At 48.2% G+C, this 18711-nt stretch overlaps 1 protein-coding gene across 1 annotated transcript in view; it reads left to right on the plus strand.

Annotated features, from left to right (window-relative positions):
* LOC144768685 (uncharacterized) overlaps window positions 1-18711 on the plus strand; it is a 9047330-nt gene that overhangs the window by 8393192 nt on the left and 635427 nt on the right. Inside the window, exon 63 of the mRNA XM_078652515.1 lies at window positions 2071-2097. Within this exon, the coding sequence (XP_078508641.1) occupies window positions 2071-2097 (27 nt within the window). The remainder of the gene's footprint in view (window positions 1-2070; window positions 2098-18711) is intronic.

Raw genomic sequence — 18711 nt, forward strand, 5'->3', positions numbered from 1 at the left:
ACTACTGCTTGGACTGTCAAGTCCGGAGAGACAGCTTCTTTGGCCATTCTGTTCTCCAGGACTTCTTGGTGTTAACTTAGTTTGCAGACCCACCTCCGGAGTTGGTATTGCTGGGGCATCTACTCTAAGGTAAGGAATCTATAACCAACTGTTTCTTTCAGATAAACAAGTTACTTACCTTCGGTAACGATATAGCTGTACGAACCATAGGTTAGTTATAGATTCCTTACTGCCCACCCATCCTCCCTGTTCTGCAAACTGACTTCTAGGGTTAAGGACTTCCTTTCAGGGCCATAGTTGTGTGCACCAGTGCTCAGTGTCTTCCATGGCTCTTTGCAGCTAGCTTGGAAAGTCGTGTACAGAACTGACTTCAGCGCGCGAGGGCGGCGTCTATGTAGCTAATGCAACGTCATCCCAGCAACCACGATGCCAACGACAAACACGGAGTCAACCGGCGCTACCTTCCGACGCAATGGGGTACTGCTGACGAAAAACTTTCCGGATCCAGTCTGATGCCTGGGGTAATTCTAAGGTGAGTCACCTATAACTAACCTATGTTTCTTACAGATATATCGCTACCGAAGGTAACTAACTTGTTCATCACTGGCGGGAGAGTAAAATATTGATTTAGTTTCCAGGGACTACAGGCAGGGCGAAAGTAACTTTTTAAAAGGTACTTTTCCACGATATCTAGAAAAATATGAGATAAAGTTGTATTATGTAATATTGCTTTCCTATGGAGCAGCCAACCCAGCTACAATGTGAAAAACTTTGAGGGACTAATCACTGTAAGGACAAGAAGAACAAGAAACATTTACGTGTCCCACATTTACATACCATGCACCCTGCCTAAGGGTGGGCGTCCGAATCGGCTACGCCCACGGAGTAGGCGTAGTGTTGCCTTCTACGCATTTTGCGTAGACAGCGTAGCCGGCAACACTACGCCCACTCCGTGAGCGTAGCCGAGTCGGCCGCCACCCGCCTCCCTCCCGCCCTCCACTAGATACTTTATTTAAGCATTTGCACGGATAAAAACAACTTAAAAGCACTTACCTTGTCCGGGGCTCGTCCGGGTCTTCATCTTTGAATAGCGTCCTTTGCCTGGATACCAATGCGCATGCGCGGGCGGCCGCGCATGCGCATTTCTCGGGAGAAATGCGCATGTGCGGCCGCCCGCGCATGCGCATTGGTATCCAGGCAAAGGACGCTATTCAAAGATGAAGACCCGGACGAGCCCCGGACAAGGTAAGTGCTTTTAAGTTGTTTTAATCCGTGTAAATGCTTAAATAAAGTATGTAGGGGAGAGCGGGAGGGAGGTGCGTAGTGGGGCTACGCGGAGTGCGGGAGTGGGCGTAGCTTCTCGCCCTCTCCGCGTAGCTCCGCGGAGTCCCACTACGCCCCACTACGCCCAGGGTTAACCCTGCCTTGATAGGCACTAAGGACTACATTAGGGGTGACCTGCTAGTATTTAAATGGAAGATGTTAAGCCTGTAACCAGGGTTTATTTTGACAGGGTGATTTGGCAGTTTAAAAACCTCTCTCCCAGTCTACATTTGTAGGCCTTGGGTCAGGTTTGTAGTGTTTCTGCAATGGGTGGCGCAATTTGTACTGCAGCCCACTAGTGACATTTAACTTATAGACTCTTGGTACAATGTGTCTTATAGGTAAGTGAAATGTGCCAATCAGATGTTTACCAATTTCATCATGTTTAAAAAGGTAGCACAAGCACTTTACCACTGATTAGCAGGGATAACATGTACTGAGTTCTGTGACCAAAAGAAACAGACAATGCAAAAATCTGAGGGGGTATCCCGCAAAATTCTGCTTTTTGTTTCCCTAAATACTGAGTAGCACCTCATAAGCCATTCTTCTCTATATGCCATTATTTCTTCGCAGCACTTCGCAGGCAAACACAACAACATGTATTTAATCCAGTGTGTTCATGCCCTAACTCTTCTGTTATGTCACGCGACACAGTTTTTTACAGCCTTGCATTCACCCATTACTTACTCTCTTCGTGAGGTGCAAATCCGTGCTCTGGAAATTGATGCCGTTTCATTTTCTTGACAGAGACAACAGCATTTGAAACAACTTCAGGTATGATGATCTTTAGTTATTATTGTATATCCTAAAACCTTGAATTGTTTCCATACTTTCTTGGTAAGCATAATGAACAATCTTTAATGGCTCTGTGAAATGTACTACAACAAGAGTTCCCTGATGAAACTCTACTAGTTATTTTAGGAAATATAGACATGTAAAACAGAAACACCAACATGGGGGTGTATATAATTGTCTAATACTACATGGTGGACAGTTTTAGTTTAACCTAAATTGTATGCTACCCTCATCCTTTGTGTGAGTGCAGAAATAACCGATTTTGCAGTAACAATGCTGTATGTATGGTTAAGAGGTTAAGAGGTTAAGTTGCTCTTTCCCAAAAATTTGATTTTTAATTCTTTAATACGTTTTGCACCATTTGATGCAATGGTATGAATGTTTCCAAAATCTGGAGTCACCCCCAATAAATGTTGGCAAGGCACCAAATGCTGTGTATGTGTGTGTGGGGGGAGGGGAGCAGGAAAAATTATTATCCTTAGAGCAATAAAAAGTGGCCTGGTCTTTTTCATTCAGTTGGATAGTATATCTTCCTGCAGGTTCCCCACCTTCTGAATAGTCTCCAGGTGCCAGACGGAATCTGGATACTTTCCCCTCCAAAATAGCTCTCCAGAACCTCTGTGTGGTGCCATGCAGCCTAAGCTGCGACTCTGCCAACCTAGAATGTGATAATATCTGAGTACATAAGATGACAAACAGCAAGCTGGCTTGAGTTCCTGTTTTTTCTGTATTCCACCAATGTGGACCCAGAGATCTTATTGGTATTTCATTCTTAAAATTACTGAGCGTTCAACTGCAACATGGCCAAATGCTTTCTCCTGAGATTTCTGGATTCATATCCTATTACAGATTAAATAGGAATATGTCTTTGTAAGATCCACATGATATCTTCAAGTGTTGTTTGGGATCAGAACATAAACTCTTAGCTTGCACCTCCCATTTATTAATGCACCCATAGGCCATGAGAGAATGTAAGACCCACGTATTATTGGCAAAGGTCTGTAGGGATATGGCAAAGAGAGCCTCTTCCCCATCAGTTAGATCTTCTTTCTTTCAACATGCTCACAAGAGACCTTCCCACAAAAAGAGTAGAAACATCCCCTTCTAAGAATCATTGGGGGGCCTGATGCCGTTCACAAACGCTGGGATCTTCCTCATCATGGAAGGTAATTCCTATTTTCAAAATGATTAATCCGGAATTCTGAACTCTATTGGCTGACCCTGCAGAGGTTGAGTCCTTTCCATCAGAACTCTTTGAGTTTCTTTCCCACATGAACTTTTCTCAATCAGTTCTGACCCCTACCCATGAAAAGGGACCTATTCTAGACCAAATATGGTCTCGTAATGTGCCATTATCCATTCCGACGATAAGACCTGCATATGGTCGGATCACCATCAACTTCAATTCTTCATTACCTCTCACAGCCATCTAAAGGCCCCCGCCTCCGCAGGGGGACTAGAAAGGAAATGGAGCTCACTAAACAAACAAGATTTCATGTCTACGCTGACCAATTCTCTCCCAGCTTCTTCCCCAGACATTAATCTCATGGACAAAGATCTTACTAATTGGCTCTTGGCTGCCAGCAACGAGCACGTCCCCTTAACCAAGATCTCACGTGCTCGCCGCATGGATGCACATAGATGGTTCACCGTAGATCTCAAAAACCAAAAATTAGAATTGCGCCAATTAGAGAGAAAATGGAGACATGGGTACTCTGATGAAGACAGATCATTATACATAGCTGCCCGTAGGAAGTACAAAAATGCCATCTTATCTGCTAAAGCAGTCTTTTTCTCCGAAAAAATCTCAAACGCCCAAAATAAAACCAGAGAAATCTTCAGGGTCGTAAACGACCTATGTAATGATGCCAGAACTTCCCCCTCTCAAGCCCCCACGCAAACGTTATGTAATCAACTCAATGACTTTTTTAAAGATAAAATTGTCAATATAAAAAACAGTATCCAGCCCAGCTCGATTCCTGCGGAAAGAGTAGATAGCAGCAGAAATCTTAACGAACTCGATGCTATTCCTCCTATAGAACAACTGAGACTAGCAGAATTAATGAACCGAGTTACGTCCGGATCTCCTAACGACCCCTGCCCCCACACATACTAAAAGAAGTTTATTCGACAATACCTCAAGGAATAATCCCCCTCTTGAACGAGTCTCTATCTCAGGGAATAGTCCCTAATTCGTTCAAAAACGCCACGTTGGTCCCATTAATTAAAAAACCCGGCGCCGACCCTTCCAACCTTTCAAACTACCGACCCATATCGCTTCTCCTTTTTGGTGCAAAGATCTTAGAAGCCCATGTGGCTAGCTGTAACTCAAGTTTCATAGAGACATCCGACTTCCTAGAACCCAATCAAGCCGGCTTCTGCCAGCAAGACTCTAGCGAGTCGGTGATCCTAGCGGTCCTGGACACTATGAGGTCCAATGCCGACAAGGGCATACATCAGGCCTTGGTGCTCCTGGACTTGTCGGCAGCGTTCGACATGGTGGATCATACCATCCTATTACACCGTGTCAAACAGGCCGGCCTGCGAGGCACGGCTCTTGGTTGGATTAAGTCTTTTCTGAATGACCGTTTCCAGGCTGTTAAACTCGAGAACTTTACGGCGCCCAAACTCCCCACCACCTGCGGCGTCCCGCAGGGTTCATCGTTGTCCCCCCTCCTGTTCAATCTATACCTCACACCGCTGCTGCATTCGTTAAAAAACAGGAAGGTTACTATATACAACTATGCGGACGATCTGCAGCTTATATTCCCACTAAACTCCTCAGACTCTGTTGAAGAATTTCAGGCCACTATGTTGCACATCCAAGGGTGGATGGAGGCAAACCATCTAAAACTCAACCCCGGAAAGACCGAGCTGGTACTCCCGGGCAAAAGTGCAAACAGCTGGGGCCCTCATTTTTGGCCTCCCTCAATGGGATCCCCACCGTTTCCCTCTCCATCGGTAAAAAGTCTCAGGATCACCCTTAACACTGATTTGTCATTAAAAGGTCAGGTGGGAACTGTGACCTCCTCGTGCTTCTTCCAGTTACGTAAGATCAAGAAAATTGCTCATCTGCTCACGCACTCCGCCCTTATCCAGGTGGTAATTGCCTTGGTCCTCTCCCGCCTTGATTTTTCCAACTCCATCTATCTAGGTATCCCCTTGGCTCTTTCCAATCGGTTGCAGATTGTGCAAAATCAAGCGGCCATACTAATATTCAAATGCAACGGCAGGAGCTCGGCGAAACCACTGTTAGCCACCCTTCATTGGTTACCTATAGCCCGACGGGTAACCTTCAAAGTGAGCTGCCTGACCTTCAAGGCTCTTCATGGAAAAAGCCCATATTTATAAACCATCTCATAAACAAATACGAACCGACTCGCAATCTCCGCTCTGCCCACCTGTCTCTCCTCACCCTGCCACTTTTTAAAAAGACAAGCCTCGGCGGCTGCCGATTTGCTTATTTGGCCCCAAAGATCTGGAACTCGCTTCCCCTCTCACTTCGGAGCTGCACCAATTTAATGCAATTCAGGGGTGCACTGAAGACCTGGTTATTCAAACAAGTACACGGTTAGGCCACTGCTCACCATCTTTCCTCTTCTTTAGCGCCATGAAACCTCTGGGTGCCCGTGCGCTATACAAATTGTGAATAACATAACATAACATCCTGATGCATCACTTTGGATTGTTCCTGTGCCCTCTGGACCCTGTTTCCTCTGGACCACTCTGCATGGATATACCTACTGATTCGTTCCCTGGAGATGTGTTTGGATTCAACTGGTCACCGGACCTGCTTTTCACATTCCCACTGATTCCACTACTGTTGAAATCATGCAGAATGTGAAGCAGGGTCCAGCACACATGATCCTGATTGCCTCAGACAGGGGAAGGAGAATTTGGTATGCTTATCAATTGGACCTCTCTTCTCCCGCACAGGATGGGACTGCTTTCCCGGCAGGGTGTCCACATCTTTTTTCCCAATCACTTCCTTAACAAAAGTGTTTCCTTCCTTTCATATTGACCAATCAATGACTCTACCTTCCTCCTCATGCCCTCAAAGAGAAGTTGCCTCATTAACTGGATTCCAGACACACATTGTATCTGAAAGAGACAAACAAGTTACTTACCTTCGGTAACAATATATCTGTCAGAGACAAATATTAGTTATGGATTCCTCACCTTAGAATTACCCCCTGGATCCAGAGGATTTTTCTTCAGCAGTACCCCTGCACGTAGGTAGGTGGTGTTGGTCGACTCCGCGTTCGTCGTTGGCGTCGTGATCACCGGAATTACATAGCGCAGAGCCATGCAAGACACTGACCACTGGTGTACAAACACTAGGGCCCTAAAAGGAAGTCCCATACTCTAGAAGTCAGTTCGCAGAACAGGTAGGATGGGTGGGGTGGTGAAGAATCCATAACTAATATTTGTCTCTTACAGATATATCGTTACCGAAGGTAAGTAACATGTTCATCTGAAAGAGTCAATTATTTATGGATTCCTCACCTTAGAATAGATACCTCAGCAATACCAACCCCGGAGGTGGGTCTGCAAACTAAGTTCACACCAGAAAGTCCAGGAGAACCGAATGGCCAAAGAAGCCATCGCTCCGGACTTGGCTGTCCAGACAGTAATGTTTGGTGAACGTGTGCAATGAAGCCCACTTGGTTGCCTGGCAGATGTCATGCAGAGGGACTCCATGTCCAAAAGCAGTAGTTCCTGCCGTCAGTCTGGTGGAATGGGCACGCTGTCCCACTGAAGGGTCCTTCTTTGCCAAGGAATAACAGATTTTGATGCAAAGAACGACCCGTCGAGAGATGGTCCGCTTTTGCATGGCCTGACCTTTCTTGTCACCTACATAGCCAACAAAGAGCTGGTCCTCCACCCGAAATTGCTTTGTGCGTTCCAGATAGAAAAAAAGTGCACATTTTGGATCGAGAAGATGGAGCCTCTCCTCCTCTTTAGAAGGATGCGGGGGCAGGAAGAAGGTAGGCAAAGTGATGGCCTGTCCTATGTGGAAAGAGGTAACCACTTTGGGAAGGAAAGTAGGCCTAGCGTGAAGAACAACTTTGTCCGGATGAACAGCGGGGAAAGGAGGTTTGGAAGAAAGACCCTGAAGCTCACTCACCCTGCGAGCAGAGGTGATGGCAACCAAAATGGCAGATTTATGAGTGCAAAGTGTGAGGGGACAGTAATGCAGCGGCTCGAAAGGAGCGCACATAAGGTAGGTCAGAACCAGGTTCAAGTTCCACTGGGACATTACAAAAGGAATTGGAGGGAACAGGTGAGTAATGCCTTTAAAGAAGTGATTTACAATAGGAGACTTGAAAAGAGAAGGATGATCAGGAAGCCGAAGAAAGGCTGAAATGACTGAAAGATAGCCTTTTTAAGTGCCCTGAGCAGAACCCTACTGAGCCAAAGACAGAATGAAGAGGAGAACCTCTGATAGGGGGGCAGAAAGGGGATCCACAGCCTTTGCTGTGCACCATGACACACACTTATTCAATCTACAAGCGTATACTGTTTTAGTGGAGGGACTCCTAGCTGCCAAGAAGATGTTACAAACTTTGGGAGGAAGGTTGAAAGCTGTAAACTATTGCCACTCAATCTCCATGCAAGGAAGTGGAGTCTGGACAGGTTTAGGTGGAGGACCATTCCCTGCTGCTGCGACAGAAGATCCTCCCGAGCGGGCAGTCTGATTGAAGGACCGATGGCCATGTGCGGAAGCTCAGGATACCAGGCTCTTCGTGCCCAGTCCGGGGCTGTGAGAAGTTAGCCTGGCATATGATGTCCACTATTCTAGTGGGTACCTTGCACCAGTCTAATCGACCCTTATTGATGGTGGTTGTTAAGTCAACCTTGTAGACAAGCTATCCTAGTGGTAGCATGGACCAGCAGTCTTAGGCTAAGACTTCAGAGAGCATGTGAAGCAAGCTGTTTTACCAATTATAATGTCTTGAATACCAAATGAAAGGACACCACACAAGGTATATATAAAATATATATGTATTTATTTCTAACACAATCCCTCTGCACTCTTTATGAGGTCAGAGATCGAAGTACATCACAAGTTACTCAATTAGCATACGATAAGTTGCACAAATACAGTTATGCCCTAGGGGCCTCACAAACCATATACTAAGTAAGTGGTATAAGGACCACTACAGAAACAGTGAGTAGGCCTAGGGCCTAGGAAATCGCTGGGGCTACACTAAACAACCAAAGGTTAGGCAATAGGAGGCCCACAGGAGACGCGTTACCATTGACTTATAATGGAGAACGAAGAAGTTACAAAGTTACTATTTAAGGGCACTTCCGAATGGACTACGACAAAACCCCTTTAGACTAGGACACTTCGAGAGTCAAGACCCACGGGAGCACCAGAGTGCTCGTTTTACCTCACCCAGGGAAGCCGGGTGCATAGGTGCCTTTAGGTGTTGGGTTTCGTCGATGTTTTCAATGGAGATCTGCAAGGAAGTGCTGCAGGCGGCCAGAGGAAGAGTTTCCGGGTGGGTCCAAGGGTGGATCGAGGAACTGAAGAACCTGAAAGCAGAGGGGACAGAGTCTGGGTCACTAGCCAGTGCTCAGGAAGGAACCAGGAAGGAACCAGGTGATGTCCTCGGGTGAAGAAGTTAAGCTTGTCTCTGCAGCCACGAGGACTAGGAGGCATCGACGATGACCGGGAGCTGGATTCGAGCTGTCCCACGAAGGATCTAGTTGACTGCGGTGTTGGTATCCGGATTAGACCCAACAAGCCTTGGCAAACGCAATCCACGCAGGAAGTGAAGATGGGCTTCGGGTCAGACCAGCAAGGTCTGGGGAGCTTCTCCTTTGCAGGGAAGCTGGAGCAAGCCTGGAGAAACCAGGAAAGCAGTTTGGTTTCAAAGGTTTGTCTTCAGGGGGCTCACTAGCCAACAGGCTAGCAACTGGGAAGGCGCATTGAGCTGAAATGCAAGAGCGGGCCCCACGCAGCACTCGTGGAGTGTGGAGGGCTGAGTTTCAGTGCAAATGGGGCTTCTCATACCCCAATGCACAACTGCAAGGGTACCTTGGTTTTAGAGCTGTTGGCAAAATGCAGGACGTCCAGGGTGTTCGGTCCCACGTCTCTCGTGTCCGCCACGGGTCTCAGCTTTGCTGTGGATGTGGGTCGGTTTCAGAGAAGTCTGGAAGTCCAGTTCCTGTGTCGCTGAGTCTTCGGGTTCCGGCGGGAGCATCGACAAAGCAGACCTGCAAGTTACTGATGGTGCCTGTTTGCACAGGGTGGTCACTCCTTGACCACAAGGGAGATGTCTTCAGTCTTCAAGTCAAAATAGACAATCGAAGGTCCAAGAGTTCTGTATCAAAGTTTCTTTCCAAGATAATCTAAAGTCCTGGGGTCACAGCTCCTATACTTATAAGGGGCTGGATTACCTGCTGGGTCCCTCCTATGGGTGGACCTGGGAAGGGGGTGGTTACACCCCTTTCCCTTTGTCCAGTTTTACGCCAGTGTGGGGCTGGAGTGCCCCAGCAACTGGTTTGAACCGGGCTACGCATGGAGCACCTTGTGTGCCCCAGGCAGTGTCTCAAAAAGCATCTGCTGATGCAACACTCCCTGTCCCAATACACATTTGCATGTCTGGGGAGGTGCTGGCAGCTCCCTGGACAAGAAACCAATCGTCCAGGCCTCCCCTGCGGGAGCTTCGTCCAGCAGCAGGAGGTCAGACTTGTGTCTGTGGCAACAGCATCCATTTTGTGATGCTGGGGCTCTGTTTAACTTTAACCGAGTAAAGCAGTAACATACATGTCTTTTCCCTCTAGAAGGGTGGAATGCTATCCCTGCCGCCAGAATTAGCATGGTGGTAGTATTCCAAAGTTTTTGACACCTTACACGACATGTTTTGATAAAGCCAAACCAAAGTTAGCATTAACCGCGAGGATAATAATGCACTTAAGAGTAAATGGCATGGCTATATCATAGAACAGCTATAAGGAGATGGTTCCTAAAGCTGCAGAGGGGCTCAGCTCATGCTAGGGCACCCTCTCACATAAAACCAAGCACTCTGCCTCCAGTATTGTCGAGGTCTACCATAGGAGTGACTTATAGGTGCATATGTGTCTATATATATGGGTAGATATAGGTTTACTACATCTAAGTAATTTATTTATTCATTTTTTGCATTTGTATGGCGCGCAGCTACCCAACAAGGGTTTCCCGGTGCCGATGACAGGAAAAGAAGCGATTGAGGTAGGGTGGAAAAGTGACTGGTAGATTATTTCTGGAAGAGCCAGGTCTTTAGATGTTTCCTGAAGGTGACGTAACTGGCTTCTTTACGGATGTGAATAGGGAGTTTGTTCCAGAGTGTGGGCCCTAGGACAGAAAAAGATCTTCCTCCCATTCTCGCTAGCCTGAACTTTGGGGTGGAGAAGTTTGCGGAATGTTGAGAACGCAGCACTCTTGTCGGGATGTAGGGGGTTGCCAGGGTTTGTAAATATTTAGGGGCGGTACCGGATTTGATCCTGAACATGTAGCTCATGGCTTTGAACCGGATGCGGCTCTCCACCCTGAGCCAATGTAGGTCTTTCAGATGGCTAGACACACTGGAGGTTTTTGGGATGTTACAAAGTAGTCTAGCCGCTGAGTTCTGGACCAGTTGTAAGCGGTTTATGACAGCTTTGTTTGAACCCAAGTATAGGATGTTGCCGTAGTCAAGACGAGATGTAATAAGTGCATTGACTACGGTCTTTTGCGTATCTAGGGGCAGCATCCAGAGGATCTTTTTTAACCATTTCAAGATGGTGAAGCAGAGGCCAACCACTTTGTTCGCCTGTTGCTTCATAGACAAGGTGTTGTCGATGGTAACCCCCAGATTTCTTACTTGGGTGGTGGGTGTGGGGATGGAACCAAGCTCGGGTGGCCAGTGAGTTGTGTTCCAGAGGTCTTTATTTTTCCCCAGGAGGAGGATTTCCGTCTTTTTTCCGTTCAATTTCAGCTGGTTTGTGGACATCCAGCTGAAGATGTTGTGGAGACCTTGTTTAAGACGGGATGGAAGCGATGGGTTAGACTCTGAAAGGGAGAAGATGATTTGAGAGTCATCGGCATATGTCATGAGGGTGAGCCCAGCTTCATCCGCTATGTCGGCCAGGGGCCGGAGATAGAGATTAAAGAACAGAGGGCTCAGGATGGAGCCTTGTGGTACTCCGTGGGGGGCGCTAACTGTGTCAGAGCAGGCTATTGGGGATGTGATTTGAAAAGTTCTCTGTGTCAAGAAGGACTCAATCCATTTTAGCGCATCCCCCCTGATGCCGTTTTTCCCCAGTCTGGCCAGAAGTGTGGAATGGGAGATGGTATCGAAAGCCGCACTCAGGTCCAATAGAATGAGTGCGACAGTCTGACCATCATCTAGGAGTTTCCTGATGTTTTCGGTTACACCTAGCAGGGCTGTTTCCGTGGAGAAACCGGCTCTGAAACCCGACTGCAATGGATGGAGAAGGCAATTCTCTTCGGTGAAGATGGTGAGGGCGGAGTGAATGTGCCTTTCCAGTAGTTTAGAAAATATGGGAAGAAGTGAGATGGGCCGGTAATTCGCAAGGAGTTCCGGGTTGGCAGTGGGTTTTTTTAGGAGTGGACTGACCATAGCGTGTTTCCACATTGCAGGCACTGTGGAGAGCTGAAGGGAAGAATTTATAGTTTCTGCGATAATGGTCAAGGAAGGAACATCCAGTTTTTTAAGAATGGAGACCGGTGCTGGGTCCCGTGGGGAGCCTGACTTAACTGATTTGAGGGTGGAAATGAGTGATTCCAAGGTAAAGGAAGGCCAAGACTCAATGATGTTGATGTCATTCGACCAGGAAGGGACTGCGTCTGCGGAGTCAGGGGTGGGGAGATTGCTCCTGATACCTGAGATGATGTTTTCAATTTTCTCATTGAAAAAGGAAGCGAGATCTTGGCATTGTTTTTTATTTAGTGGGCAAGCCGATGCAACTGTTTTCTCCCCAGCAAGGTCCTTTACAGTGTAAAATAACATTTTTGCTTTATTGGGCGCGGTGTTGATGGTTTTGGCTACAAAAAGGGCTCGGGCTTTGGTGCAGGCTGAATGATATTCGTTTCTAGCTTTGTGATAGATAGTTTTCTTGTCGTGGGCGTAGTCTTTGCGCCATTTTCTCTCGAGGGTTTTGCATTTGGATTTAATGGTTTTCAAGGACTCATTAAACCAAGGAGCTGGGGGGCGGTGAGTATTTCTTTTTACTCGGGAAAGAGGAAGGCATTTTTCGACGGCGTTTTCTAGCCAGGAGTGTGTGGCCAGAGCAATACTTTCAATGTCTGTGCCTGTGCTAGGTGAATGCCTTGCTAGAGTGTCATTGAGTTTCCCAATGTCAAGGAGTTTCCAATTTCTTATCGTTGATATAGGCCAGGCAGCGTTTGTTTTTGGAGGTGTTGGTAATTGCAGGCAGAAGTGGATAAGATGGTGGTCTGACCAACAAATTGGGATGGTATCGCTCCAGCTGAGTTCAGGAATATTTGTGAAAATGGGATCTAGCAGATGCCCCGCCTTGTGAGTGGGTCCAGAGTTTAGTAATGTTAAATTCAGTGCTGCCAGATCGTCGAGTAAATTGGTGCAAGCCGCATTTGAGGGGTCGTCAAAGTGCAGATTAAGGTCTCCCAGGAGAGAGAAGTTTTTGGAGGCGAGGTGGAAGGGAGTGATGTAGTTCGCCAGATTAGCAGCCCAGGAGTTGGCATATCCAGGGGGCCTGTAGATTAGGATGCCAGAGGCCGTAAAATTATGGTTTAGGGTGATTTTAAATGAGGCTGCTTCACAGTCAGGGATATGGACGGGTTCAACTGTGCAAGTAATTTCTCGATTGAATATGATAGCAATTCCTCCTCCAATGTGACCTTCTCTGTCTCTCCTGACTATAGCGTAGTCAGGGGGGAGGGCGGTTGCTATGTCAGGACCAGCGCTCTCATGCAGCCATGTTTCTGTGAGAAAAAGGGCGCTGGGTTGGTTATCGAGTAAGAGATTAAAAATATCTAGTTTGTGCTGCGGTAAGGACCTGCAGTTCACGCTATAGAAGGAGAAGTCGCGGGTCTTAGGTTTGGCTCGCAGGATAGGTGTTGGCTTACCAGGTTTGGGGTCAGGATGGGGCTGGAAGTTGGTCAAAGTCAGGTTGCAGTTATGGCAAGCGGTACTACTAGTGAGTGAGGGCAGTAGCACACTGCAGTCAATGTGTTTAATTGGGCGCAGACTCTTGAGATATGCAGAGCTCATACCTGCAGGTTGCCGCACCGATGGAGTATTATTCCGTGCCCCATGCCCCGTACTGTCCCGGACGGGCCCAGACGGGCTGGTCTTAGGCTTGTCTTTGGCGCGGCTATGGCGCGGTCGCAGCGCGTATTCGCTGCGCGTCATAGAGGGCGTCAGGCTTTTGTAGAGGACGGGCTCGTGAGCTCCGCCTCTATCCACTCAGCCAATCGGTGTCCTCCTCGGCCTGGGAGCCGGAAGAAGGAGCCTCCCTGTGCCCTCCACTCAAACAAGCCTAGCGCTTGCCGTGGACCGGGGCTGCAGGAGTGATGTGGGGGTGAGTGAATCAGTATTTTAAAAATCACATTTTACATTTGTACACAGTGCAAATTATAAAATCAATCGGCGCAGTGTTAGGTAAAAATATGTCACGCTTCCCAAACCTAAATCGTTTGGTGCGCGCTGTTCCAGATGCAGTTAAAATAATTATTCAATGGGCGATGTAAATCGTAATTATCATTCACACAGCCACACTACTTGGTTCCAAAAGCGTATCACCAGTTTCCCTTGCTTCGTGCAAGTGTCATCAGGGAGACTGACAAAATACAATGGGCTTTTGTAGAGGACGGGCTCGTGAGCTCCGCCTCTATCCACTCAGCCAATCGGTGTCCTCCTCGGCCTGGGAGCCGGAAGAAGGAGCCTCCCTGTGCCCTCCACTCAAACAAGCCTAGCGCTTGCGGTGGACCGGGGCTGCAGGAGTGATGTGGGGGTGAGTGAATCAGTATTTCAAATCACATTTTACATTTGTACACAGTGCAAATTATAAAATCAATCGGCGCAGTGTTAGGTAAAAATATGTCACGCTTCCCAAACCTAAATCGTTTGGTGCGCGCTGTTCCAGATGCAGTTAAAATAATTATTCAATGGGCGATGTAAATCGTAATTATCATTCACACAGCCACACTACTTGGTTCCAAAAGCGTATCACCAGTTTCCCTCGCTTCGTGCAAGTGTCATCAGGGAGACTGACAAAATACAATGGGCTTTTGTAGAGGACGGGCTCGTGAGCTCCGCCTCTATCCACTCAGCCAATCGGTGTCCTCCTCGGCCTGGGAGCCGGAAGAAGGAGCCTCCCTGTGCCCTCCACTCAAACAAGCCTAGCGCTTGAGGTGGACCGGGGCTGCAGGAGTGATGTGGGGGTGAGTGAATCAGTATTTCAAATCACATTTTACATATGTACACAGTGCAAATTATAAAATCAATCGGCGCAGTGTTAGGTAAAAATATGTCACGCTTCCCAAACCTAAATCGTTTGGTGCGCGCTGTTCCAGATGCAGTTAAAATAATTATTCAATGGGCGATGTAAATCGTAATTATCATTCACACAGCCACACTACTTGGTTCCAAAAGCGTATCACCAGTTTCCCTCGCTTCGTGCAAGTGTCATCAGGGAGACTGACAAAATACAATGGGCTTTTGTAGAGGACGGGCTCGTGAGCTCCACCTCTATCCACTCAGCCAATCGGTGTCCTCCTCGGCCTGGGAGCCGGAAGAAGGAGCCTCCCTGTGCCCTCCACTCAAACAAGCCTAGCGCTTGCGGTGGACCGGGGCTGCAGGAGTGATGTGGGGGTGAGTGAATCAGTATTTCAAATCACATTTTACATTTGTACACAGTGCAAATTATAAAATCAATCGGCGCAGTGTTAGGTAAAAATATGTCACACTTCCCAAACCTAAATCGTTTGGTGCGCGCTGTTCCATATGCAGTTAAAATAATTATTCAATGGGCGATGTAAATCGTAATTATCATTCACACAGCCACACTACTTGGTTCCAAAAGCGTATCACCAGTTTCCCTCGCTTCGTGCAAGTGTCATCAGCAAGTAAGGGGTGATTACACCACCTTACCCAAGCTGAGTGATCAGCCTGTGGTGTCAGTTTGTATGGCCAGCAAGGCATGGCATAATACATGCTGCAGCCCCGGTAGGCCCTGGATGCACCTATGCCCTGGGTACTTATGGTACATTATACAGGGGCTCACAAAGGTGATCCAATACCCAATCAGGTATGTACCTAAAGTACATGGTATTAATTTAGAGAGAGAACAGCTGGGCTGTGGGTCTTATTAGCAGGCACACAGCCACACTAAAGTCGAAAAAACTGAAAATCACAGCAAAAAGTGGTGGAGACCATAGGAAGCAGACCCTACTCTCCTACAGGGGCCACAAGATTGACTTGGGCCCAGTCGCGCCTGATCTTTTTCAGCACTCTGGGCAGAAATGGTATAGGCGGAAAGGCATATAGAAGACCCCAACTCCACTCGCGACGAACAGCGTTGCCTACCTACTGCTGCCATGAAAATTCCAACAAGCAGAACTACTGACATTGCCTGTTCTCTTCAGCGGCGAATAGATATAACCAAGTCTGTCCCCACTGATGAAAAAGACCTTGCACCACCTCCAAGTGAACATGCCATTCATGATCCATCATGTGCCGGCGGTTGAGTTTGTCTTCACTGGCGTTCAGAGAGCCTGCCAGGTTGAGGTTCCAGGTAAGTCCAGAGACGAAGTGCCTCCTGACATAGGGTCCACAACCCTCTCCCCACCCCGCCCTTTTTGTTGCAGTACCACATGGGGTTGGGGTTGTCCATGAACACCTGCACTACTCTCCCTTTGACAGAAGAAAGGAATGCCTTCAGTGCAAGACCATTCGCCCGGAGCTTCAGAAGGTTGATGTGGAGCCCGGACTCCACCGGAGACCAGAGGCCTCTGATCTCCACCTCTCCCTTGTGGCCACCCCACCCCAGAAGTGATGCGTCTGTCACCACTGTGAAATCTGGTTGGGGAAGGAAGAGGGATCTGCTGTTGGTGTGCAGTGGCCTCCGAGATCTGGACTCAATCGGAAAGATTCCCCTGTGCCCACTGGAATTTCAGGTCCCACTGCAGAACCCGCATATAGCACTTGGCATAGTCCACGAGCAGAATGCAGGAGGCCATGACGCCCAGTAGCCTCAGGGCCAGCCTGACCGAAATCAGAGATAGAGGCTGAAAGATCAGAATCATAGCCTTAATATCCCGCACTCGCTGCTCGGAAGGATAGGCCAAAACTGCGCTGTGTCCAGAACTGCTTCCGATAAAAAGGAAATTCTTAGAGGGAATCAGGTGTGAGATCGACACATTGATGGTGAACCCCTAGCGAATGCAGGAGATTGGCCGTAGGCTGGAGGTGGTAGGCCTGTCGTCAAGATAGGGGAAGACTGATATCCCTGATCTGCGCAGATGAGCTGCGACCACTGCCATCACCTTTGTGAACAACCAAGGGGCGCTGGAAAGGCCAAAGGTAGGCACGGTAAACTGAAAGTGCTCATGGCCTACAGCGAACCGTAGGTAATGCCCTTGGGCCAGCAGGACGAAGATGTGAAAATAAGCGTCCTGCAAGTCCAACACTACCATCCAGTCTCCAGGGTCGAGGGCAGACAGGATCTGAGCCAATGCCAACATTTTAAACTTCTGCTTCCGGAGGAAGCGGTTGACGTTTTTGAGATCCAATATAGGACGCAGGCCCTTGTCCTTCTTGGGCACTAGAAAGTAGTGGGAATAACAACCTAATTATGGTGCAGGAATTCGTTCGATGGCTCCCTTGTGTGAGAAGTTGGCCTGATATATGATGCTCACTAGTTCTAGTGATCACCTTGTATCAGTCCAAACAACTCTTATGGCGATTGGTTGTAAATCAACCTTATAGACCAGCTATCCTAATGGTAGCAAGGACAGAGCAGTATTAGGCTAAACTCTTTTGGCATGTGAAGCCAGCTGTTTTACCACATATAACCCTTTGAATACCAGATAAAAGGACACCACACAGGTTGTTGTGAAAATAAACAATATATTTATTACTAACAAACACCTCTGAACTCTTTATGAACTCAGAGGGCTAAGCACATAACAATACTCTTCAGAAAAATACAGTAAGTCGCACAATTACAATGGTGCCCTAGGGGCACGACAAACCATATACTAAGTAAATGAGTTAAGTAGAACGATAGGAGAAATGAGGATGCCCAGAGGCTGTAGGATCACTGGGGCTACACTACCCTAACCTTAGGTAAGGAGCAGGAGGCCCACGGGACGTGTGTGCAGTGTTAGAACACACACGTGGGTTTCAATGCAAAGTCAATGGGCATGAACAAATTACGAAATAGGTAAGTAAGGACAGTTCCGACTGGTTGAGACTAAAACTACAGGATACCTGTACACTAGAAGAGTCAATCTACCTATGAGCACCGAAATGCTCTCGTTACCTCACCCACGGGCTGCGGGTGCATAGGTGTGAAAGTGCGTCGGGTTTCCGCGTTGAAGTCAGTGGAGCCTGGAAGAAAAGATGCTACAGGCGACCAGGAGGGAGATGTCCGGAAGGATCCAAGGGTGGATCGATGAAGATGGAGACCTGAAAGCAGAGGGGACAGTGTTCAAAGTCACTAGCCAGTGACCGGTGTGGAACCAGGAAGGAACCAGATGCTGTTGTCGCCATCAGGGGAAGAGGTGACGCTTGTCTCTGCAGCCACGTGGACCAGGAGGTGTCTTCGACGACCACGATGGAGGCACGAGCTGTCCCAGGCAGGCTCTCGCTGTCGGCGGTGTCTGTTCCAGGATCGGGGTTAACAGGCCTTGGCAAAGGCAACCCACACGGTGAGTAAAGATGGCGTCTGGTGCAGACCGGGAGGGTCCGGGGTACTTCTCTTTTGGAAGGAAGCAAGGGCCAGTCTGGAGCAACCATACCAGCGGTGTAGATTTCAAGGTTAGTCGTCTAGGAGGCCACAAGCCAGCCGGCAAGTGACCAGACAACACGTCGAGCAGCAACCAGGCAGAAGTGCCCCACGCAGATCTCGTGGAGGCTGGAGGGCTGGTCTTCGGTGCAAGAGTTGCTCGGGGCTGGGGCTTCTCAATCCCCAAAGCACTCACTTGAGGGTACCTCAGAGGTCGTGCTGGAAGCGAAGTTCAGTTCTTCAAAGATGGCCGGTCCCACGTGTCTCGTCGCACCCACGTGTCTCAGCTGTGCTGCAGATGTGGGTAGAGGTCGGAGAGGTCTGGGAGTCCGGGTCTCGTCAAGCTCTGAGGTCTGGTTCCGGCAGGAAGGATGACAAAGTGAACCGCTAGGACGCTTGATGGTGCCTGCAGTTGCAGGGTGGTCACTCCTTGGCCACAAGGGAGATTTCTTCAGTCTTCTGTGGAGCAGAACGTCGAAGTCCAGAGTTTCTTCTTGTAAAGTTGTTCAGGATAATCTAATTTGGAATGGGACCAGCTCCTACCTTTTTCTGCTAAAGGGGGCTGTACTAACGACTAGTTCCCTCCCATGGGTGGGACCAGGAAGGGGG

The sequence above is a fragment of the Lissotriton helveticus genome, chromosome 7 (genome assembly GCF_964261635.1).
Source record: "Lissotriton helveticus chromosome 7, aLisHel1.1, whole genome shotgun sequence".
Lineage (NCBI taxonomy): Eukaryota > Metazoa > Chordata > Amphibia > Caudata > Salamandridae > Lissotriton > Lissotriton helveticus.